Consider the following 23,883-nt stretch of genomic DNA (forward strand, 5'->3'; position numbering starts at 1 on the left):
GGATTCCAAAAGAGGTTTTTTAACTTTTAGAAATGGGATACATTTGTCAAAGGAACAATGTCCTAAGACACCTCAAGAAGTGAAGGATATGAGACGTGTTCCCTATGCATCAGCATTCAGAAGTCAGATGTATGTAATGCTATATACTCATCCAGACATATGTTTTACGGTAGGGATTGTTAGTAGGTATCAGTCGGATCCTGGTTATGCACATTGGAATGCCGTTAAGAATATCCTCAAATATCTTAAGAGAATGAGGAACTCTGTGCTTGTATATGGAAATAAGGATTTGATCATTACAGGATATACTGATTCTGATTTTCAAATTGATATAGACTTTAGAAGATCTACATCGGGATCGGTGTTCACTATGGAGAAGCAATAGTGTGGAGAAGTATTAAGTAGAGCTGCATTGCAAACTCCACAATGGAAGCAGAATATGTTGTTGTATGTGAAGCAGCCAAAGAAGCAGTATAGGTTAGGAAGTTTCTAACTGATCTGGAAGTTGTTCTAGACATACATCTGGCAATCACTTTGTATAGGTGAGGGTAAGCTCAACAGCGTTGCTCAATATGCCTTCCATTTCAAAGATAAGACCGGGTAGATAGCTGGGGACATAGAATTTGCAAGATAGAGTTTACTTCTACCCATTTTAGGGATAGTAGAAAGGTTGTTCCCTTACGGGTTGATCCCTTGGGCTAAGTGGGAATGAATTTAGTGATTAAGATCCTAAATCAATTGTTCATTAGAGGGACAGTGGTACTTAAGAAGAAAAGATGTAACTTAGGGGTAAAACGGTATTTGACCTAGCTAAAGTTATGAACAACCTGTAAATGATCGACTTATCGTTGACAGTTATATCAAATGGACACATAATACATCTACAGTGAGGGGAGTGAAGGAACTATTAATGAAGAGCATCCATAAGCATTCGGATATATCCGATTTCATCGTGACCAAAATCCAACATATACATTCTAACATATAGTTATGCAAATTAACAAAAATTAATGGCATGCTAAGATAGATAAAACACAAGGGAAAGAGTTCTCATACCTGTTGAAGACTCTCTTCAAACGTCGAACTCCAAGAAGCGGAGAACCTCTACACGAACTATCGCCCAGCAAATCAGTCGACTACGACAGTACGATCGTCTACACGAATGGCAGCGACACAAACAAGCATAAGTAAGCAGCGGGAACGACACCACCAGTTGAAGCCCTTAGTATTCTCGGAATGAGAATCCAAAGTGTGGTCTTTGGTGAATTTGGTAGAGATAGAAGGAAAGACAGATCGTGTAGACGATAAGCGAGTGGGAGAGATGAAGACAACTATCGTATAGCAGAAATGCTTATCCTTTAGACAAAGTTACACGATCGTGTTGGTTTTACTAAGCGATCATCTATAAATATATACGATCATTTAGAAAATGCAACACGCTATGCAATCGTTTAGGAAATCTAAGCGATCGTTTAGGGAAAGGCGTGTGATCGTTTAGATGCAGGTGTGCGATCGTTTAGACGATGAGACTATCGTATAGGCTCTCTAGCTAGACAATCATTTACGTTTTCACATTGATTGCGAATTTTCAAACTTTTGCAAAATGAAACCAATTTTCATTTTATTCGTCGGTTACCATAACCGAATGTGGCTGCTCCCATTAATGCACGATTGAGGAGAATAATATGGCCAATTATCTCATAATTAACCAATTTAATAATAAATGAATATAATCGTATTATATTCTTTCCCTATAGTTTAATATCACATATCTACTATAGTAATTTCTCCTCCACATGATATAAATCATATTTGTATCTAATTTTCTCCAAATTAGTGTATCTTATACATTTAGCCAATTATATCATATATAATTAACTAGTTCAATTATATCATATATAATCAAACTCCATCTTGTCAATATGAATATTTCAAACTGACCCAAACATTGATTCTCGACTTTATCCCAGCTATCCAGGGGACCTAATGGACATGTGGCTCGAAGCTCTAACGGTACGTGAATAGCTGACTAAACTCTTTAGCCACAAGATCCACCATCTGTTGACTGTCAGGCATTCCACTAAATACCAACAACTGAACTCTTCTAACCACAGAAATATTTTTATGTCCATCGGACATAACCAATCATGAGTAGGATGACCCTTCACAAATGCTCGTAAGTACAACTGGGTCAATTTACTATTTTGCCCCTGTAGTTATATCTCACTCCTTAAGTACCACTTATTCCTCTAGTGAACAATACAATATAGTCCAACTATGTGTGAACACCTCTCGGGCCTAGAGAAGATGTGTTGCGCCACATTGTTCAAGCCTTGGAATCAACCCTTAAGGGAGTTATCTATCTACTTGCCCCTGACTCGGGGAAGGAGTGAATTTCATATTGTGTAGCTATCTATCCATATACTACAGACCATTTTGGTTATCACTCAAGATATGATCCACTTGTATGTCACCACATACAGATAACTAAGGATTTTATGTTTATTGGTTTGTGGTAAAGTAAATAAAACATACAACTGAGCAAAATCAAAATGTGAAGTAAATATCATATTATACAACACAAGCGTTCGTACAAACTGTTTACAAACTACAGGACACGAGACTTTAGGGCATCAATCCCAACAGGGAGTGCAACTACAGGCTATAATGGATAGTCATGTTAGTTAACGAATATTGATTAACTAGGTTAAAGAGTTTGACCGGTTAGTCTCGAATCGTTAGAGCCCATGATCTGTAGGTCCATCAAGTCTCCTTGCTAGCCCACTACGGACAAAATTGAAGAACTAGGTGAAGTGAGAATTTGAAATATTCAAATTTGGTCATTAGGGAAAATTGTATTTTATATGAGATATAATTTATATTTATATAATTAATTATTTTTGGAGAGTATGTTTTAAATAAAATATTAGCATGAAAGTGTTTGAAAATTGATTAATGTGATTAATCAAAAGCTAGATGTCAAAGACAATTTAATATGTGATATTAAATTTGTTTATTTTATTTAATTAAAATTATTTTAATTAAATAACTTCTAAAATATGAAAATAGTATTTCATATTTTTTGTCAAAAATTATTTTATTATAATTTTATTTTAATAAAAAAAATTAGTTAGTGGAAAAATCCAATTGTTGGATTTTCCCATTAAGTAGGTTTTGAAGTGGCTTATGCTAAGCTTGACACCTACATTATTCATGCTAATGGAGTTTGAGGTGGAAGTCATGCAAGAAGGGTTTCTGCATGTGTTTTGTTTATAAATAGGTTTTGTTTTTCAAAATTTAAAAACTAATGCTTCCTTTGAATATTCAATATATTTCTTCCACAAATTTTCTTTCACTCTCCAATTTAATTAGTGAAATTCCATATCTTTCGCTAAAGTTTCGGTCCCACAACCATGTTCTTCAACCTAAGAATAGCAAGGATATACCATTGGTGGTGCCGATTGCTCGTGGAGACGAAGTTACTTGTGGAAACTACAAAGGTTGTATTTCTTTGTCTCTTTGCATGCTTAATCCTTGTATTTCTTTGTCTCTTTGTCTCTTTACTATGGATTATGTCTTCGAGAAAATAACCATGGCTTAAAATCTTTTCCTTTCATATAAGTATTCATTGATCACTTATTTATATATATAGAAATGACAATTATAAAGAGAAATGCCTAATCCACATCCTTGGATAATATAGTGAGCCGTAAAACTGAAGTATTGACATTGAGCAAGAGGTGACATCTAAAGATATTTTATAGTGTTTAGTTGTACTAACTTTTGATAAGTAATATGGATAAAAATCTCAGCTAGAGATCTTATTGTCTCTTCTTTTTTGGAACTTAGCAACTTCTTCCCTTTTGGAGAGGATACTCCAATGGACAACATCAGACAACCTTCCTCCGCACGTGCCAAAACTGACCACAGCCTTCCATAAGTGCGCTATGATATTTGTCTGCACCTGCAATAGTCCGAAGGGAAACAAAAGCTGGTCATCGAAAAAAAAAAACTTGGCATCTCGTTGCTAAATCTGTGCTCTTTTCAGAGATTCAGTATTCTTCATGATATTGCTTGCACTTTCTAACTCACTTCACTCTTTACCCACCTTTCATTTCAACCCTTCAACTCCATTTCATCTCTGTTCAACAAAGGCAAATGCTTTTTCTTCTTTTTCCTCAACAACCCATCATTTCTCCTTCAAGTTATTGTTTTATCAGGTTGGTTCTAGTGGTTGTAGCTAATCTCTTAACTTTTGAGGTCTTGTTTTCTTCATGTTCTGGCTAATATTAGGTGTTGAAACAAAATGAGTGTCTTTCCCTGGACTTGGAGCTTACTTATTGTTTTAAACTTATTGGGATTTTTCTAGCCATACAAAACCCATTAGTTGTAAAACTGAAGCTGCTAATTTGTCTTGGAATAGACTTCAACAAATTGCGATTCATGTTTAGCATGCAAATTGGCTCTGTGTACTGTTTTTGGTTACCAAGAAAAAAGTGTGAAGGAGACAAATTTGCAAGTGCACTTTACACTAGGAATTGATCAAATTCCATGAGTATGTGCTTTTTTCAACTTTTTGTGAGCAACATCAAAAATGGTAAAAGTATGGAGGTCTGTTTTTTCATCTGCAGGTGATTGTGCAACAGAGTTGGAAGATCCCACTGAGGGTAACTGAGTGTTCTAGAATTCCATCCCTTTGCTAAGTTTTGTTCGCCTCAAGTTGGTCCGTTACAAATGTCGCCTAAAAATTCTTGATGAACAAGAGTTGAGTGTCTATAGTTGCATTGAGATTGGTAGAATTTGAGTTTACTAAAAAGGCTATACTTATTCTGAGTGTCTAAAAGTTAAGTGCTTTTTTGACATTAGGCAGAGTTGAGAGATGCAGAAGTCTCTTCAACATCATGATTTTGTTCTAAAGGAGACCTATCCTAAAATAGGTGCGGTTTCAATAATGGGAGACAAGCTCTCTTGCACGTATGACCTTGTGGAGCAAATGCAATATCTTTATGTTTATGTCGTCAAAGCTAAAGATTTACCTGGAAAAGATGTCACTGGTAGTTGTGATCCATATGTGGAAGTGAAGCTTGGAAACTATAAAGGAACAACCAAACACTTCGAGAAGAAGTCCAACCCTGAGTGGAAACAAGTTTTCGCTTTCTCAAGGGAACGAATCCAAGCGTCTCTTCTGGAAGTGGTGGTGAAAGACAAGGATTTTGTAATAGATGATTTTATGGGACGGGCTATTTTCGATCTCAATGATGTTCCAAAACGTGTCCCACCCGATAGCCCACTGGCACCCCAGTGGTATAGGCTGGAGGACCGAAAGGGGGATAAGGTCAAAGGAGAGCTTATGTTGGCTGTGTGGATGGGGACTCAAGCAGATGAAGCATTTCCTGACGCCTGGCATTCAGATGCTGCAACTGTGGGCTCTGAGACCATTGCTAGCATCAGATCAAAGGTTTATCTTTCTCCAAAACTTTGGTATGTTAGAGTAAATATCATTGAAGCTCAGGATTTACTACCAAGCGATAAGAGTCGGTATCCAGAAGTTTTTGTGAAAGCTATTCTTGGGGCTCAGGCTTTAAGAACTAGGATATCTCAAAGCAAGACTATAAATCCAATGTGGAATGAGGACTTGATGTTTGTGGCTGCTGAGCCATTTGAAGAGCCACTACTTCTGACAGTAGAAGACAAGGTAGCATCAAACAAAGAAGAAATTCTAGGGAGGTGTTTGATTCCCCTGCAAAATGTTCAGAGGCGATTAGATCATAAACCTGTAAACACTAGATGGTTCAATCTTGAGAAACACATTATTGCAGATGGTGAACAGAAAAAAGAAATCAAGTTTGCCAGTAGGATTCATCTAAGGATTTGTTTGGATGGTGGTTATCATGTGTTGGATGAATCAACCCACTACAGTAGTGATCTTAGGCCTACTGCAAAACAGTTGTGGAAGTCTAGTATTGGGATTCTTGAATTAGGGATTCTAAGTGCTCAAGGGCTGATGCCGATGAAGACCAAAGATGGCAGAGGGACGACAGACTCGTACTGCATTGCAAAATATGGACAGAAATGGATTCGAACGAGGACTGTTGTAGACAGTTTCGCTCCAAAATGGAATGAACAGTACACTTGGGAGGTTTTTGATCCCTGTACTGTTGTTACTATTGGGGTCTTTGATAATGGTTATATAGGTGGAGGAAGTGGAGTAAAAGATTCAAGGATTGGAAAGGTGCGGATTCGTTTATCGACCCTTGAAACTGATAGGGTTTACACTTATTCATATCCACTTCTGGTCCTTCATTCTTCAGGAGTGAAGAAAATGGGTGAAGTGCAGTTAGCTGTAAGGTTTACTTGTTCATCTTTGATTAACATGTTGCATATGTACTCCAACCCATTGTTGCCAAAAATGCATTACATTCATCCATTATCCGTGATTCAGCTTGATAGCTTAAGGCACCAGGCTATGCAAATTGTCTCGATGAGACTAGCCCGTGCCGAGCCTGCATTGAGGAAAGAGGTTGTGGAGTATATGTTGGATGTGGATTCACATATGTGGAGCATGAGGAGAAGCAAAGCCAATTTCTTCAGAATAATGGGAGTTTTAAGTGGTTTGATTGCACTTGGTAAATGGTTTGATCATATTTGCAACTGGAAGAACCCTATTACAACAATACTAATCCATATCCTTTTCATCATATTAGTTATTTATCCCGAGCTCGTACTTCCAACCATCTTTCTTTATCTTTTCGTTATCGGTATTTGGAACTTCAGGCGTAGGCCTAGACACCCCCAGCACATGGACACCAGATTGTCTCATGCTGATGCAACTCATCCTGATGAACTAGATGAAGAATTTGATACCTTCCCTACATCCCGATCTACCGATATCGTTCGGATGAGGTACGACCGCCTACGGAGCATAGCCGGGAGGGTGCAAACCGTGGTGGGGGATCTTGCAACTCAAGGAGAAAGATTTCAGTCACTATTGAGCTGGAGAGATCCAAGAGCAAGCGCTCTCTTTGTAACGTTTTGCTTGATTGCTGCTATAGTTCTCTACGTGACCCCATTTCAAGTTATTTGCCTAGTTGGAGGCATTTATGTGCTGAGGCATCCAAGATTTCGCCATAAACTTCCTTCAGTTCCTTCAACCTTCTTTAGGAGATTGCCTGCAAGATCAGACAGCTTGTTGTGAATAGAAGTTCATTTGAATTTCTGTTCCATTTGACTTATTGGTATATAATTACATTCAATTAATTATATATCATGTGTTTGTTTGTTATTGTTGAAGAATGGTTCAAAGTAGTTTCAGTCTCCTTCTATTAATGCTTTAATTACTCTGACCCACTTGACTGTTTTGGATTGATTAGAGGAAAAGTTTTATGTAAAAGTCGTTTTTATCTAAACTCTTCCGATAACAATTGTTTGAAATAAACTTTAAAAGTGTTTCGAAAATTATTTTGAATGGTTGCTAAATACTACACATTTTCAAAATTAAACACTTGAAAAAGTTAAATCAAATATATCCGAAATTAACAAAGGGAGACTCGTACCAAATAATTTTGCAAATCATAAGTTCATAAAATAAATAAAAACTCAATAGATTTGGAGAGACGGACAAACTCAGTCCAAACTTCAATGGTTCCATGACGTTTTTTAAGGTATATCATCATTAATGTAGTTGTTATTATACAATTGTAAAATTGTTAGTACGTGATGCTAGCAGCTTGAATCAGCCACGGGAATATGAAATCATTGGTTTTTGACGATTACAAGAAAAGTTGTTGCTCCCATGTCTATGAAGTCATTGATTTATGACTTAAATAAAATTCTTTCCGTTGAGGATGCCATTTCAACCAACCTTAAATCATATTTGTTACCCATTTACTTCTAAATAATTTTAAATAATAGCAAATTAAGTAGTACAAATTAATAATGATTGTCCAAAAATTGCCTTTCGAAAATTATTTATTATTTTATTAATTGTTGAGCTAGGTTGGAACTAACAAGTTTGTCATTGCAGTTGGTTTGATTCAACGTTGAACACCAAACATATCAAAATAAATACCAATTATGCATAGGTCAAATGGTCAAAGTAATTTGTTCCACCTTTCAATATATATATATATATGGCTTTAGAAACCAAAAGAAAGTGTGGCTTTTAAAGTTTACTTTTTACTTTTGAAATTTGGTAAAAATGCTTTTTTTTTTTTTTTGGCATTTAATTTGGTAAAATTGTTGAATGTAACTATAAAAGATGAAAAGTAGAATAGAAAACTACTAATATACAATCTTCCTTTTTGAAAAATGAAAAACTATAACATTAAAAAAAAAAAAAAAAATTTGGAAGCAACATTTAAATTTTGTTAATATAAGTTATTATGGGAATATTTACCAAGATAGGTTGAAATTTAGAGTCTAGAGAGATAGAAAGCCTATAGATAGAATAGAGGCCCGAGATGATAGACCAAGGCCAATGGGGGATCCACATTCGACCAATAGTCTCCCATGACTTTAGGAGACTAGTCCGAGTGGAATGCTCATGACCCATGAGAAGGAGCTAGTGTTAACTTAGATGATCCTTAGGGAGCTTAAAGATAGCTTAGGGAACCCATGACGAAGCCTAGTGGTAGCTCAAAGGACCTATGAGAGCTTAAAGTTAGCTCAAAGAATCTATGGGAAGCTTCGAGATAGCTCAGATGACCCATGAGGAAGGTTAGTGGTAGCTCATATGACCCATGAGGGAGGCTAATGATAGCTAAGATGACCCATGAGGGAGGTTAAAGATAACTTAGAAGACCCAACAAAGAGCTTAAAGGTAGTTCATAAGACCCATGAGAGAATCTAGAGGTAGCTTAGAGGAACCGTATGGAGTTTAGATGTTGCTCAGAAAACTTAGGAGACAACTTAGAGATAACTCAGAAGACCCACCATAGAGGAACTAGCTAGGTAGTAATACTATGAAGGTCCTAGTAGTGCCTAGTGGTGCCATGGAGTGCTTAATGGTACCCAACTAGTGGTAGTACTCCACAACACCATTGGACTTCCACACTAACTTGAGTGGCATTAGCATTGTAACTAAATGTAACGATTCAGTAGCTTTGAATTAAAAGGGGTCAATATAAAGCAAGACACCTGTAACACACAATATCAATTCTATATAAGTAGTCAAATTCATTCGTCAAAGGTATGTTGAAAATGTTCACGACTACTTTCTACTTTCACTCGTCTTAGCTCTTAACTAACTTGAACATCGAAGTGTCAGTGGTCTAACACCGTATTGGTATTTATTTTCATTTTTATTGGTGTTTCTACCATTGTTTTTTTTTTTAGAAAAATGAATAAATTATATANAACTTGTAGTTATCCACTAATATTTAGTCGACAATAAACTATTATTAATTTTTTTTTAATATGATTTATGTTTAAATAAATTATATAATTATTATCAAGTAAATTTGAAAATTTTTAAATAAAATAAAATAAAATAATGAGTCAAGAAATTCTAAACTATGAGTGTAAGACTTATTTTAGTTCCTAAAATTAATAATAAGAATTAATAGATGCATTCATGTTCTCTCTCCTTCTTCTTCTTTCTTGTAGAAACATTCATGTTCTTTAAATTAAATTGCATTTATTAAATCAATTTAATTAACATAAGCTTAGCAACACAAAATGGAAAAAAGTAGAAAAGGAAAGAGAAATATTTTACTCTAAAAGAGATAAATATTGGATATTATATTGTCGATGAGGTCTAAGAAATGGGTCTTAAATTACAAAGCTCAACTTTTAAATAGAATCAGTGCATAAGTGACGGAGATTTGGCTTGAGGGATATCCCCTTTGAGACTGGATGATGCAGTCGACCAAAATTTGTCCTTTTCAATGTGTTCTTTGTTCTCTTGCTCCTCCCTTATGCACTAAAAAATTATTAATTAATTGATTTGTTACCTTGACGGAGGTTTTGTGTCCAATAAATACATACTATAAAAATTTTCAATATTTCCATTTTTCCTAATACGTCAGTATTAGAGGTTTTAAATATGATTTGAGGACTCAGTTAAAATGTTTTATCTATATTATATTTGTATTAATTGTTTTATGATATAATAGAAATGTGTAATTTATAACCATTGTGTTAATACAATTTTAATATCAATGTTATTTTAATACAAGGGATATGTAATAAGGCAGAAGTAGAAATTCTCTCTAAGAAAGAGGGAGCAAAGTGCCAAATGGGCAGACGATTGCTTTGTGCTTGTCGCTGCCGATCCTTCATTCCATTTGTTCTTTAGGAACATTTTCAACTAACGGATATGTATTAGATGAGAGAATATTTGGAGTTTAATTCTCGGAGTGTCCAAAGTAGTTGAGAAAGTTATGATTCGTCATTTAGTTTCTGTAGATTGTTCTATTTTAAGTTGTCACCATCAAAGAAACTATTTTTCCCATTGTCCTTGGCCATTTGGCACTTATTTAAATGACCCTTTTTGTGGAATACGACAGTCATCAGGTTTTAACTAACCAATTCATGTTCCTTCTTGTGGGTTGCCTTAAAATTGTGTATATAAAAGTATGATAATGTTGAGCAAGCTTTGTTGGTAGTTGAAAAGAAATGTAAAGACTTGTTTTGGTGGTTGAAGTGAATATTGTCTGTGATTATGGATACAGGCAAGTCAATAGAAGATCAGTTCTCTAAACTTCACCCTTCTCTTCCTTTGAATACTAGGATTGGGATTATAGGAGGTGGGCCAAGTGGCTTGTCAGCTGCTTATGCATTGGCCAAGCTTGGTTACAGTGAAGTAACAGTCTTGGAGAAGCATCGGGATGTCGGGGGCATGTGCGAATCGGTGGAAATTGAAGGTACTAGTTATTTAACAGTCAATGACGTTGACATGGTTGTTAGGAGATTGAAGTTGATTAACAACAAGCATTCACCATTCTTACAGGTAAAATATATGATTTGGGAGGTCAAGTTCTTGCTGCAAATAGTGCTCCAACAATCTTTCACCTGGCCAAAGAAACAGGCTCTGAATTAGAAGAACTGGACTCTCATAAGCTAGCTCTCATTGATACTTCAGGGGATTATCAAGACATACGTGTTGCAGACGATTATACGTCCATTATCTCACTCACCTTAGAACTCCAGGTTAGCTTCCTCTATGGCTGGTCCTGGTTTGAATCTTTGAATATTACTACACTTATTTATTGTGGTAAATTGGAGTTTGTCCGTACAGGACAAAGCAAAGGATTCAAGACATATTGGGGTTCATGCTGTGAGTGCATTTGCATCTGACTTAAGTCCTGCATATCTTGAGGCTCATGGACTGACGACTGTTCCAAAATCTGTGGCTTATGGCTACACTGCTTCTGGTTATGGGTTTGTACAAGATATGCCTTATGCTTACGTGCATGAGTTCACCCGCACTTCAATGGCTGGTAAAATTCGACGCTTCAAAGGTGGATATGGAGGCCTTTGGAAGAGGATCAGTGAGTCGCTTCCAATCAAAGTTCAATGCAACACTGAAGTTGTGTCTGTCAGAAGGAGTTCTAAAAGTGTAACTCTTCATGTCATGGACCGCGACACAAATCTCACAAGTTTGGAGTTTGATAAGATTATCATATCTGGTTCATTCCCTTTTAGAAATTGTAGAACTTACAGATCCTCAACCACAAAACTATCAGGTTTTGAATGGATTACTTTCAACTAGCTTTGTCCATCTCTCCTTTCTCCTTTGTATTTCCTTTTTCTTAATGGGCTTTCTATTGACATTACTTGCAGAAGAAGGAGCTGAGATAATGGATATGAGCCACCTCGAAGAAGAGTTGTTCAGTAAAGTATACACGATTGACTATTACACCACAGTTCTGAAGATAGATGGCCTAAACCATTTACCGCTTGGTTTTTATTACTTTGGGAAACATATGGACAATCCGGAAACAATTGGATATCCAGTTGCCATGCAGAAGTTCTACACAGACACTGATATTTTCCTGTTCTGGTCTTATGGTAACTCGGCCGACATTACAGGCCCAAATGTGACTGAGCTGGCAATCAACACAGTTAAGAAAATGGGAGGAGAAGTTAAGAAGGTGATTCTACAAAGAAGATTTAAATATTTCCCCCATGTTTGTAGCAAAGGTAAGTAGGATCTATTTGCTGTTTCTAATTAATTTTCCACTTCTCAAGATGAGATGCTAATATGTTGAAGCTCTTGCGCAGATATGGAGGATGGATTCTATAAGAGATTGGAATTGGAGCTACAAGGTTCATTGAATACGTATTACACAGGAGGGCTTATGGCTTTTGAACTTACAGAGAGAAATTCTTCATATGCCATGGCACTAGTATGCAAGCACTTCGCAAATGACAACTCATCACCATCGTTTTCTTATGCTAAGGTGATCGCGATAATGAATGTCAATTGAATAGACAAAAATTAACACTTCTATGACCCTTCTTTTTTATCTGTACTAAACTATGTCACATTTGCAGCCTATGTTTCTCGTAAAATCAAAACAAGAAAGGGGTGCCAAGGAGTTAGGCGAATTACCAGGAGTGGAGTTTCCTGATTTGTCCTCACTCGATGGCTATTTAAGGCACTGGGGTTCTCATCACATCACTCGAGATAGAGTACTTTACACTTGGCTTAATGAACAAGGGTCAGTTTTAGCCCAGCGAACCTACAGAGAGCTTCATCTCAATGCTTCTTGCATTGCTCATAAGCTGCTGTCAAACCAGAAGCCTCCAATAAAACCAGGGGATCGAGTTCTTCTGGTATATGTTCCTGGCCTCGACTTCATCGATGCATTCTTTGGATGCTTAAGAGCTAAAGTTTTACCAGTTCCAGTTCTTCCTCCCGACCCCTTGCAAAGAGGTGGCCAAGCACTTTTGAAAACCGAATACATTGCAAAATCGTGTGGTGCAGTCGCAATTCTATCAACCGTTAGTTATCATTCAGCAGTTAGAGTAGGCAAGGTGAAGAACATGATTGGCTTGATGAGAGAAAATGGAAAATCTTCAGCTGTCTGGCCTAAACTTCCATGGATGCACACTGATAGTTGGATAAAGAACTTCGCTAATTTGGATCCAGATGTGATGGCTAACCAATCTGAACCTCATTCAGATGATGTAAGCTTTCTGCAATTTACATCTGGGTCAACAGGTGATGCAAAAGGAGTCATGATTACACATGGTGGCCTCATTCATAATGTGAAGTTGATGCGCAGAAGATACAAGAGTACCTCAAGGACAGTACTTGTTAGCTGGCTACCTCAATACCATGACATGGGGCTGATTGGTGGACTTTTCACTGCTCTTGTGAGTGGTGGAACTGCAATCCTTTTTTCTCCATTGACATTTATAAAAAATCCCCTTTTATGGATACATACTATGAGCACATATAAAGCTACTCATAGTGCAGGTCCCAACTTTGCCTTTGAGTTAGTGGCTCGAAGGTTAGAGGCTAACAAGGGCAAAGTTCAGACATATGACCTTTCTTCCATGGTTTTCCTCATGATCGCTGCTGAACCTGTTCGGAGAACTACCTTGAAAAAATTTCTTGAGCTAACTATCCCTTTTGGCCTAACTGAAGAGGTGATGGCTCCTGGTTATGGATTGGCAGAGAACTGTGTATTTGTGAGTTGTGCTTTTGGAGAAGGAATTCCCATCTTCGTAGATTGGCAAGGGAGAGTTTGTTGTGGATATGTAGATCAAGATAATGAAGATATTGACATACGAATAGTTAATCCAGGGACTGGCAAGGAGCTTGAAGATGGAAAAGAAGGAGAGATATGGATCAGTAGTCAGAGTGCAGGAATTGGATATTGGGGAAGGGAAGAATTGAGCCAAGAGACTTTCAGAAATGAGCTCCAAAACCATCCTGAACGCAGATATACTAGAACTGGTGACTTGGGAAGAGTAATTGATGGGAAGTTATTCATAACTGGAAGGATAAAGGATCTCATTATTGCAGCAGGAAGAAACATCTATCCAGCAGATGTTGAAAAGACGGTTGAGAGCTCGTCCGATCTTCTACGCCCGGGTTGTTGTGCAGTCATTGGTGTTCCAGAAGAAATCCTGATGGAAAAGGGTATTCAAATTCCTGATTGTTCTGATCAAGTTGGTCTGGTTGTGATTGCTGAAGTTAAGGATGGCAAGCCTGTTGCTAAGGATATCATTGACCAAATTCAGAATCGTGTTGCAGAAGAACATGGGGTTAGCGTTGCTTCAATTAAGTTGATTAAGCCTAGGACCATCAGTAAAACAACATCAGGAAAAATAAAGAGATTTGAATGCCTCAAACAGTTTGTTGATGGAACTCTTAATGTAGTACCAGAAGCAATAAAGCTCAGGAGGACTTTTCTTCGATCCTTCAGTACAGGGACATGTAAGGAGGGAATTACACCTCGTCCTCAGCTATCTAATCTTTCAAGAGCTTCTGTTCAGCCTTCTGTTCAACCAGGTCCCAGAATAAGTAATAAGGATATTGAAGAGTTTTTGAAAGGACTGGTATCTGAACTGACAAATATTCCAATTAACAAGATTTGTGCCACAGAAAGCTTATTGTCATATGGAATTGATTCCATTCTTGTGGTTAGAGCAGCCCAGAAACTTTCTAATTTCCTAGGAGTGCCAGTTGGGGCTGTGGATATTTTCACAGCAAGTTGCATTGCAGATTTGGCAAGTATCTCCGAAAATATTTTGGCCAAGAGTCATGCAAAATCAACAAAAAATACAGATAATCCAACATTTGAAACAACTCATGCATTGATTGGGATGGAAAATATTTCCTGGACTCACCAATTCGGTATCTGGTTTTTCCAACTTCTGGCTCTCATATTTGTTGCTATGATGCTGACCTTTCCTGCTTCTTTATCAATTTCAGCATTCATAAATTCCTTGCCTATTCTCCACAACTTGACAGATGACATTCCTTTCATGAATTATCTATTACCTTTGACTTTAGCTCCTCTAGCTTGGATCCTTTGCATAGTTTCTTCTTGCATTTGCATCGCATTCTTTGGAAATTCATTTTTGAGACCAAATTATGCTCTCACCCCTGAAGTCTCCATCTGGTCAGTGGATTTTGTCAAGTGGTGGGCGCTCTATAAAGCACAAGATGTTTCTTCTAAAATTTTAGCTGTGCATTTAAGAGGAACCGTGTTCCTAAAATACTGGTATGAAATGTTTGGAGCAAGGATAGGATCCTCGGTTATTCTTGATACCGTAGATATCACTGACCCCTCTCTAGTGTCTATTGGTGATGGAGTTGTTATTGCAGAAGGGGCTTTGATTCAAAGCCATGAGGTAAAAAATGGAGTCTTGAGCTTTCTTCCAATTAGAATCGGCCAAAATTCTTCGGTGGGACCTTATGCTTCAATCCACAAAGGTGCCATTTTAGGAGAAGAAGTTGAAGTTCCAGCTCTGCAAAAGATTGAAGGCATTGTGACAACTTCCGGTAACAGAAGTCTTGAAAAGGTATAGCATATCTTAAAGTTGTTTTAGTACAATGCATAACAAATAACTACTATCATCTGCCTAGTTATTCTACATGGGTAATATTTAAGAAAACATTGATTAACCTACATCTTTTCTTGATAATAATGCATAAGCATTCTTTGATATGCAAAACTGAAAAACCATCTCTGTTACTACTAATTCTATATCAAGAAAAGTAAAAATTTTCTTTGCATCAGATATTAGTTCCATCATATACCTTTTATTTTATTTCTTTTTATTATGTTGTCATATAGTTAAGCAGGTCAACATAATTTCATTCTATATTGCATTTCTAGATTTTTGACATCAAGCCCTACTTCAATACTTAGTACTTATCTTACTTTCAAGCTTTGCACAATCAAATAGCATCTTACATTTTGCAACTCTCAATTTCTATTCTATGCTAAAGTACTGATATAAGCTCCTCGTTGAAAAAAACAACTTGATAGCAGGGTAGCAAGCCACGGAGTACTGCTGGCGAAAGACAGGAACACAAGGCCATTTATCACTTTTTAGGAATCTACATACTTGGCTTTCTAGGCTCACTTTCTGCAGCTATTGTCTACTACTTCTACATTTGGCTATCTCAAAGCTCTCCTTCACTTCAACATTTTGCGTTTCTTTGCTTAGTTGGAGCCTTCCACTGGATACCGTTCAGTGTAATTGCTTATGCTACCGTATTTGCTGAAGTTCCATCAAATGCAATTAGTTTTGCCATCCTGTTTTCCTCCATGTACTTATTTCATGGGATTATACTTTGCATCCTCACATTTGTCGTGAAAAATATTCTCACCGACAAACCCAAAATGGAGCAAAACCCCCTGAAAATTTGGCTTTGCCATCGAATTATCACTGCCAGCCACCTTAGATTTGCTAAACTCTTGTCTGGAACAGAAGCCTTCTGCATATACCTGCGCCTTTTGGGTGCAGTAATTGGCACGCATTGTTCAATCAGAGCCATCAATCCAGTATCGGATCCAGAACTAATTTCTATTCGCACTGGTGTTCATCTTGGTGACTTCAGCAGGATTATTTCTGGATTCTATTCGACGACTGGCCTTACTCGTGGGAAGATTGAGATACAAGAAAATTCTGTTATAGGCAGTCAAAGTATAGTCCTTCCTGGATCAGTGATTCAAGAAGACGTTGTTCTTGGTGCACTTTCAGTTTCCTCAATGAACTCAACACTCATAAGGGGAGGTGTTTATGTTGGTTCTCGAACTCCAGTCATGATCAAGAATACTATGCACATGTTAGATGAAAGAATAGAAAAGATGGACATGATATACAAGAAGATAGTTGGCAACCTGGCTGCAAATTTAGCCGCTACAACGTTGAAAGTCAAAACGAGGTACTTCCATCGAATTGGTGTTAGTGGGAAGGGTTATTTGAAAATTTATGAAAATATTAAGGGTTTACCTGATCACAAGATATTCTCTCCTGGGAAGAGTTATCCTGTATTCATCAGACATAGCAATAGCTTGAGTGCCGACGACGATGCCAGAATCGATGCTCGTGGAGCAGCATTGAGAATATTTTCAGATGGATCAGACACTACCCCACTCCTTGACTTGACATTGAAAACAGGCAATGCATTCTACGCAAGAACCATTGCAGACTTTGCAACATGGCTAGTGTGTGGACTTCCTGCAAGAGAACAGCATGTCAAGAAAGTTCCACATATCCGTGATGCAGTATGGAATTCTCTCCGATTAACCAACTCATATTCAGAGCTACATTATTACTCAAACATATGTCGATTGTTCCGATTCAATGATGGACAAGAAATGTATGTGAAGGTAAAATTGAGGCCTTACGATAAAACAATCAATGAGGATTCTGGTAAGGTTGAGCCGATTGGAATTCTTCCACCAGAGACAGGTGCAATTCCTAGAGCTGATGATGACAAACGCCCATTGCTGTTTTTGGCTGAAGATTTCCTTAATCGTGTGAACTCTCGCGAAGGTGTTCGTTACGTTTTTCAGCTTCAAACTCGTCCAGTTCCACAAGATGAGGCTGAACAAGACAGAGCACTTGACTGCACCAAAACCTGGGATGAAACTGAGTTTCCATGTCTAGACATTGGAGAAATTGAAATCCAACAAAGTCTATCAAAAGAAGAATCTGAAGCACTGGAATTCAACCCCTTTCTCCGGTGTCACGAGGTTGATGTCATTTCAGCTACATCAGTTTCCCAGAGTGCTTCAATCGATCATGGCCGTTCATTGATATATGAGATTTGCCAGCATTTGCGAAATGGAACTCCTCTTCCAGAAGCCTGGAAAATCTTCCTTCAACAATCAGATACAAAAGTAGATCTCTCTGGTTGTCCAGTGGCTGCAGTTTTAAAGGAAAGGGGCAATGAAAAGGCAGCGCTTGACAGGACTTGGTATCAGAACTTCTGGCTTACATTCTTTCAACCATTATTACAAACAGCTCTGCCTTATTTCATCATGGGTTTGATCATCTTTTTTCCACTAGCTTATGTTATGCACCTGAAGGAAAACAAGAAACTTCTATTGCATTGGTCACTTCCATTGTTGTGGGTGTCTTCTGGGATAATAGCTGCATTTTGTTGTGTTGTAGCAAAATGGGTTCTGGTGCAGAAGAAGAAAGAAGGGGAAACAATAGGGATTTGGAGCATAAGGATTTTCATGGACACAATATGGCAGGCCATTAAAACAGTGGTGGGAGATTATTTCATGGAAATGACAAGTGGGTCTTTCATATTTGTGCTGATAATGAATTTGATGGGTTCAGATGTGGATTTGGAGCAAGGGACTTATGTAGACAGTATGGGAGCTTTGTTGAATCCTGAAATGGTGAAGATCCATAGAGGTGGTAGTGTGGGAAGAGAAGCATTATTATTTGGACACATATATGAAGGAGGAGGGAAAGTCAAGTTTGGAACTATTGAGATTGGAGAAGGTGGCTTTGTGGGTAGCAGAGCAATAGCCATGCCTGGAGTTAGAGTGGAGAGTGAAGCAAGTCTTGCACCTCTCTCTTTGGCCATGAAAGAAGAAATCATAAGGGCAAATTAGACATCAACTTAGATAAGAGTTGACATCATCTTTTCTGGGTGATTGAATAATAAATTGTTGTATCATAATATAGATAAGTAGATAAGTTAAAGGTCTTTATACTCTTCAAACACCTATATGAAATAAAAGAAACAAGAAAAGGCGTGCTCACTTTTGCCTTTCAGATTGCAATCATGGACATGATTAAGAAAATAAAGAAGGCTTTTAAAAATGAAATATTATGTCTTTTCAAATATTTCCAGGGAACATTTGAGTTGCAACAAACAAAAATTTACCCAAATCATGACCCACATAAAATAAATGTTCTTTCGCAAATAATAAAATAGTAAAATGAGTTTTCAAAATGGATTCTTGTCACTGTAAGACGACTATTATTTTATTCATGTAATATGTGTATAAGATCAGATTTCTTACCACTCCATTATTATTGAATAAGATCGTAAAAGTAGTATCAAAGAATTAATGGGCGAAACTGATCGCATGAAAAACTCTACGCGAAGCAGTAATGCCATCTCATAGAACCGTACTTTCTTCTGGAATAACTATCTCAATATGCTAAAAGGCTTCTGCCTAATACGAAACAATTTCAGATTTTCCAAGATATTTTGATAAAATCTACAAAAACCCATTTCGATTTGTAGCCAAATCAATCCAGAAGTTATAAATAAGCGTTTCTAATTAGTCATCAGAATGTCTAGGATACCTCAAATAAAGAAAAATGAACGTCAAGGATGTACTACTCTCAAAAGTGTAACGTATAATAGCAATGCTAGCCATCCAGATGTGAGCGATTCTGAACTACCCTTGTGAAGAATACATAGAGCATAATTAGAAACAAAAATCCAAAATCGAGGCAGCTTGCCCAAGCCAATTCTCATAGAACCGATTCCATCAACAGGGAAAAAAACATAAGAGTACTGAACTAGCTGAGCGTTCCAATCTGCAAGCAAATCTAATGCTTGTCTGTTGGAATATCTAGATCCTTAAATATTGGACTATCAACTCCTACGCCCATCGCGTTCAAACCATTATCAACGTAGATAACAGCTCCAGTAATGGCACTAGCCAGAGGTGATGCCAAGAAGGCAGCTGCATTCCCCACTTCCTCTGTTTAAAAAAGGTAGCACGTTCAGCATGAACCAAAAATGGTAAAGTGAAAAAAGGAATATGTACATAAGAATTGAGGGAATTTTTACCAGCAGATAGTTCTTTCTGCAAAGGTGCATTCGCTGATGAATAGTCAATCATCATGTCAATAAATCCGATTGCTTTTGCAGCTCGACTTCTTAGTGGACCTGAACACAAGCAGGAAACAAATATTCTATATTAGAGTAGTGACTTCAAGAGATTCAACGTAGAAATTCACATATAGCAACTTAAGTCATACTATGATTCCCAGAAGGAACACAAACACAAACTATCAACTTAATTCAGGGAAAAAATAATAATAATAAAGATACCAGCAGATATTGTGTTCACTCTGATTTTGTGTTTTCTTCCAGCTTCAAATGCAAGTACCTACAAGAATAGTAATCACATTCCAACATAAAACACTCTCATCATGGAGAGAACGAATAGTTCCAGCCCCACAGAAAGAGAGAATAGAGGGAGAATATCTTACTCGTGTATCACTCTCCAAAGCAGCTTTGGCAGAACTCATGCCACCTCCATACCTGAAATAAGAATTCCATCACAGTGATATATAAGTTAATTTTTTATGATAGAAACCACCAAAGAAACATTACTTTTTTATAAGAGAACTGTAGTCTACTCGAGAAGAGTTGTAAAATGAGCAAAAGGAGAAGGCCAAGCATATTTTCTTTGAATATAGGTTGCCAAGCAAACATGTTACATACATACCCTGGAATGATCCTTTCAGATGCTATGTATGTGAGGGATAATGAAGAACCACCTATAACAAAAACCAAAGTTTTCCTTTACATGTTTGTTTTCGTTGCCTCACCTAACAAATAACTGGAAATATAAAAGATTGGACAACAGTGTGCAAGGTAAAAACAGAAGTCTTTAGTGGAAATATTTTAACATGCCTGGATTAATGATTGGAACAAAATGCTTCAGTAGAGATATATAAGAGTAGCTTGATGCGGATAAAGCTGCTAGATAACCATTCCGGGATGTCTCCAACAAGGGTTTTGTTACCTATTTAGAGAGCAACTTTGTTTTAAAGAAGACCAGCAAGAGATGGAAAGCTATTATTGAACGCAACCTCCTAGCTAAATACCTCCGGTCCATTAGCAAGGGAGTGCACAAGAATGTCAATGCTGCCAAAGTCTTGCTTCACAGACTCGGCAACTTCCTGCAAGAGGGTGGTTGAAGAGTAGCCAAATCATTAAAATGGAAGCATGCAGCTATGCAAATACATCAGATAGGTTCAATGAAACAATGACTCAAAGACTTGATCAAATTTCGGCACACTTGGTTCAAGGACATTCCCGTGCATATAAAACAACAGATACTTTCTACTTGGCTTTTGGCTTTGTGAGAAGCACTAACTTATAGATAACGATACTTCGAATTCATTCACATGGACAATCTACCATATTGTTCAATTTAGCTCTTCTATATAGAAGTATTGCATTGGGATTCTGAAGGGAAGTTGTGTATACCTTTACAGTCCAATTTGAGGATCCAGCATAGCGTTTGTTTGTTTTTATCTGCATGGATGGGAGAAACAGACATGTTCAACAAAGACAAAATCAAAGTGTAAAAAAATTACCTTGTCAATTAGAGATTACTAAATTACATCTTCAGGAACATCTTCAGGACTGTCAAAAACTGCATCTAGAGGATATACTTTTGTGATCTCCATAAGAGATCCACCAGGCAGTCTGGAATATCCAACAAATGTTAGGATGAAAATAGAACTTTATTCTAGTAAAAATATGGTAAAAAATAAGAATGATATCTTACACTCGTGATTCATCAAACTTTCCACGTCTCAAGCTGGATTCAAAAATGTTCAAGGCCTGAACAAGAAAATTTTCTAATACTAAACATGGGCCTAACAGAGAACCAAAAAGATTTATGTTTTCCTTGGGAAGAAGGGCAAAGAAGAAGAAACATTAACAATCTGCGCTAGCTATTTCACTTACAGGCACCCACGTGCCGACAAGAATTTCAGCACCAGCCGCTGCAAGAGATTTTGCAATTGCCCAACCATATCCATTATCGTCGGCTACACCAGCGATAAATGCTCTCTTACCTACACATAAGAAAACTAGGTTCATTGAAAACTTTCATATAATTGTGAATTTCAAGTATTTCATGCCTAGATATGAGAAAGAATAACCCCAGATACACAACATGAAAATAAAGTAACAGCAAATCCAAAATTCTTTTTGTACATCAAATGTGACAGGGTCGTATATCATAATGTGAATAATAGTTGTTCCTACAATTCAAAAAATCTAGTTTTTTTTTTTTTAAATAAAAAACTAAGCTTTCCTGGAGAGAAATGAAAAAGTTTTCAGGGGCATATTAAAAAAAAAAGAAAATAATAAAAATAAATAAATAAATAAAACCAATCCACCCACAGAAAGGGAGTACAATTCATAGAATCTGGTTATGTTGCAGTTTAGAGGGGTGGCGGAAGAATCCCGGGGGAAGCACTATGGATAATACCACAGTTTATTAAAAGCAAATGAACCGAGAAGACTGAAACCAATACAGAAGCATAAAAGTACACAAAGCATATGTAAATCAGGAATACAAAATAATGAAAAATAAATCACAAGAACTTGAACCTTTTAGATCAATTGACAGCCCAGAGCCAGGCTTACTATCATTAGCTTCAGCCATTGCTTTGGTTACCGTTCTCTCATTCTTCACAGAAGACGAGAAAAACTTCCGCTGGAAAAATGGTAAGGATGATATATTGCTAGAACTTGAAAGCTTAGCCCATGATGATACTTTAGAACTGCCGCCAAGGGTTGTTCCACATGGCTCGAAGCCTTTCCTAGAGGGCAATTGGCAGTGTCTTAGTGTCGCTATCTGAAGGTTAGAAGCTGCTGCTGCCATCTTCAGGAACTGGTATCTCGCAGATGATAAATGAGATCTGCCCAATTTTAATCATGGGAACAATAAGGAACTCGAGCTTCAAATGTTAAATAAAATACCATTACATTTATATGAAGTTTGTCTTGTATATTTTTTTAATGTCTCAACAGAACGTCAAATAAAACAAAGGGAAAAAAAACTCAAGATTCTGGTTTTTCTTGCTCTGCTTAGTTGTTTTAAGAGTTGGTGGTTGGAACTCACTTTTGACATATTCTTAAAAGTAAACCACTAATATAACTAATATTCAGGATCCGAACTAACAAGACGCAACAAGAATTGCCAAACAAGTTCAGTTCCAGTTATGTATTAATGGCCCTGACTAATAAAAAAAGGACGAAACCTGTTTATGTCGATACGTAAAAGACTCATTTCCAAACAAGAAGACACAATTTTATTATGGCATTGGGTTTTCCAATCCTTAACTACTCGTTGTCCACAAAATTATCCAGGAAACTAAATATTTCCATCGCCATGGTAGATAAAAATGGGCATATCAAATCTAGATCGCTCAGTAAACAAATCACGCAAAGCAATTAGTCATGGTAAGCTAAAATGAACAAGAGACTTGCTCATGGTTTCCAATGAAGTACAACAAAATGTATCTACATTGCATGCCTCGCATTGGGAAACAGAAATTCATGAGAGCGAGAAAATTCCAATGATAAAGAAACCTATAGATCTAGCAGTTAAGCTTGCGCCAGAAAATAAAACGAAAATAAATCAACAAAAGGGGGAAACGAGCTTTTCTTTCTTGGAGCAGTGAAAAGCTGGGCATTAGAGTTGAAGAAGAGAAAGAAATTGCTTACATCTTTGCGACAGAGAACGCCAATGTAGAGAGAAAGATGGGATTTCGCAGCAATTAAAAAGCAGGGTTTCCCCGAGAGGTAGGAAGAGGAATGAAATAGGAAAGGGTGGGTTGGAAACAAGAATGGTGAAGTAGCAGCTTATTAGAGCTTCGATGATAACAATGATGGAAAGGGTTGGGGGCTTCGAAGATGTCGACAGTCTCAAAGTAGATCGCGCATACACTATGCTCCCAATTTCCGCTTTTAGTTTTTTCTTTTTTTAATTTTTCAAATTATCCCTGATATTATAATAACAACTATGCTCACGTTGGTGTTGATTCATCTTTGGTTGAAATTTTATCTATAAAAAATATTATAATCACAAATTATATTTAATTTTTGAAAAAAAATATTACGGATAAAATAAATAGAAAAAAATACAAATAGATATTGATAGATTTTTATAAGTATTTATCAGT

The 23,883-nt window shown here is 37.0% G+C and overlaps 3 protein-coding genes across 4 annotated transcripts; 2 read left to right on the top strand and 1 right to left on the bottom strand.

Moving 5' to 3' along the window:
* The first annotated feature begins 3,704 nt into the window (after nucleotides 1–3,704).
* On the top strand, nucleotides 3,705–7,365 carry LOC120089489 (FT-interacting protein 3-like). 2 transcript variants are annotated; one of them, XM_039046976.1, is made up of 2 exons: nucleotides 3,705–4,220; nucleotides 4,867–7,365. In XM_039046976.1, exon 2 carries the CDS (start codon nucleotides 4,880–4,882, stop codon nucleotides 7,193–7,195), a length of 2,316 nt encoding a protein of 771 aa, XP_038902904.1. In that variant the 5' UTR covers nucleotides 3,705–4,220; nucleotides 4,867–4,879; the 3' UTR covers nucleotides 7,196–7,365. The 2 variants fall into 2 exon arrangements, with proteins under 2 accessions (XP_038902904.1, XP_038902903.1); XM_039046975.1 differs by having other exon boundaries at nucleotides 3,706–4,220; nucleotides 4,632–7,364.
* Nucleotides 7,366–15,710: 8,345 nt separating this feature from the next.
* On the top strand, nucleotides 15,711–19,065 carry LOC120089454. Its single transcript, XM_039046927.1, has one exon. It carries the CDS (start codon nucleotides 16,233–16,235, stop codon nucleotides 18,540–18,542), a length of 2,310 nt encoding a protein of 769 aa, XP_038902855.1. The 5' UTR covers nucleotides 15,711–16,232; the 3' UTR covers nucleotides 18,543–19,065.
* Nucleotides 19,066–19,287: 222 nt separating this feature from the next.
* LOC120089455 (enoyl-[acyl-carrier-protein] reductase [NADH], chloroplastic-like) lies at nucleotides 19,288–23,674 on the bottom strand. The gene is made up of 13 exons (XM_039046928.1): nucleotides 23,426–23,674; nucleotides 22,307–22,617; nucleotides 21,656–21,765; nucleotides 21,474–21,529; nucleotides 21,307–21,391; nucleotides 21,170–21,217; nucleotides 20,785–20,859; nucleotides 20,591–20,702; nucleotides 20,403–20,454; nucleotides 20,164–20,215; nucleotides 20,003–20,060; nucleotides 19,739–19,837; nucleotides 19,288–19,649 (listed from the first exon to the last, which is right to left on the bottom strand). The coding sequence occupies exons 2-13, from the start codon at nucleotides 22,578–22,580 to the stop codon at nucleotides 19,495–19,497; spliced, it is 1,176 nt and encodes a 391-aa protein (XP_038902856.1). The 5' UTR covers nucleotides 22,581–22,617; nucleotides 23,426–23,674; the 3' UTR covers nucleotides 19,288–19,494.
* Nucleotides 23,675–23,883: the final 209 nt, after the last annotated feature.

The sequence above is a fragment of the Benincasa hispida genome, chromosome 10, assembly GCF_009727055.1.
Source record: "Benincasa hispida cultivar B227 chromosome 10, ASM972705v1, whole genome shotgun sequence".
NCBI classification, from domain to species: Eukaryota; Viridiplantae; Streptophyta; class Magnoliopsida; order Cucurbitales; family Cucurbitaceae; genus Benincasa; species Benincasa hispida.

Coding starts and splice junctions, on each gene's coding strand:
- LOC120089454 (XM_039046927.1), top strand. CDS start 16,233: ATGTACTTATTTCATGGGATTATACTTTGCATCCTCACATTTGTCGTG.
- LOC120089489 (XM_039046976.1), top strand. CDS start 4,880: ATGCAGAAGTCTCTTCAACATCATGATTTTGTTCTAAAGGAGACCTAT.
- LOC120089455 (XM_039046928.1), bottom strand. CDS start 22,580: ATGGCAGCAGCAGCTTCTAACCTTCAGATAGCGACACTAAGACACTGC. Junction 20,860..21,169: donor CCTCAAATTGGACTGTAAAG/GTATACACAACT, acceptor ACCCTCTTGCAG/GAAGTTGCCGAGTCTGTGAA. Junction 19,650..19,738: donor GCAGAAAGAACTATCTGCTG/GTAAAAATTCCC, acceptor TTTTTTAAACAG/AGGAAGTGGGGAATGCAGCT.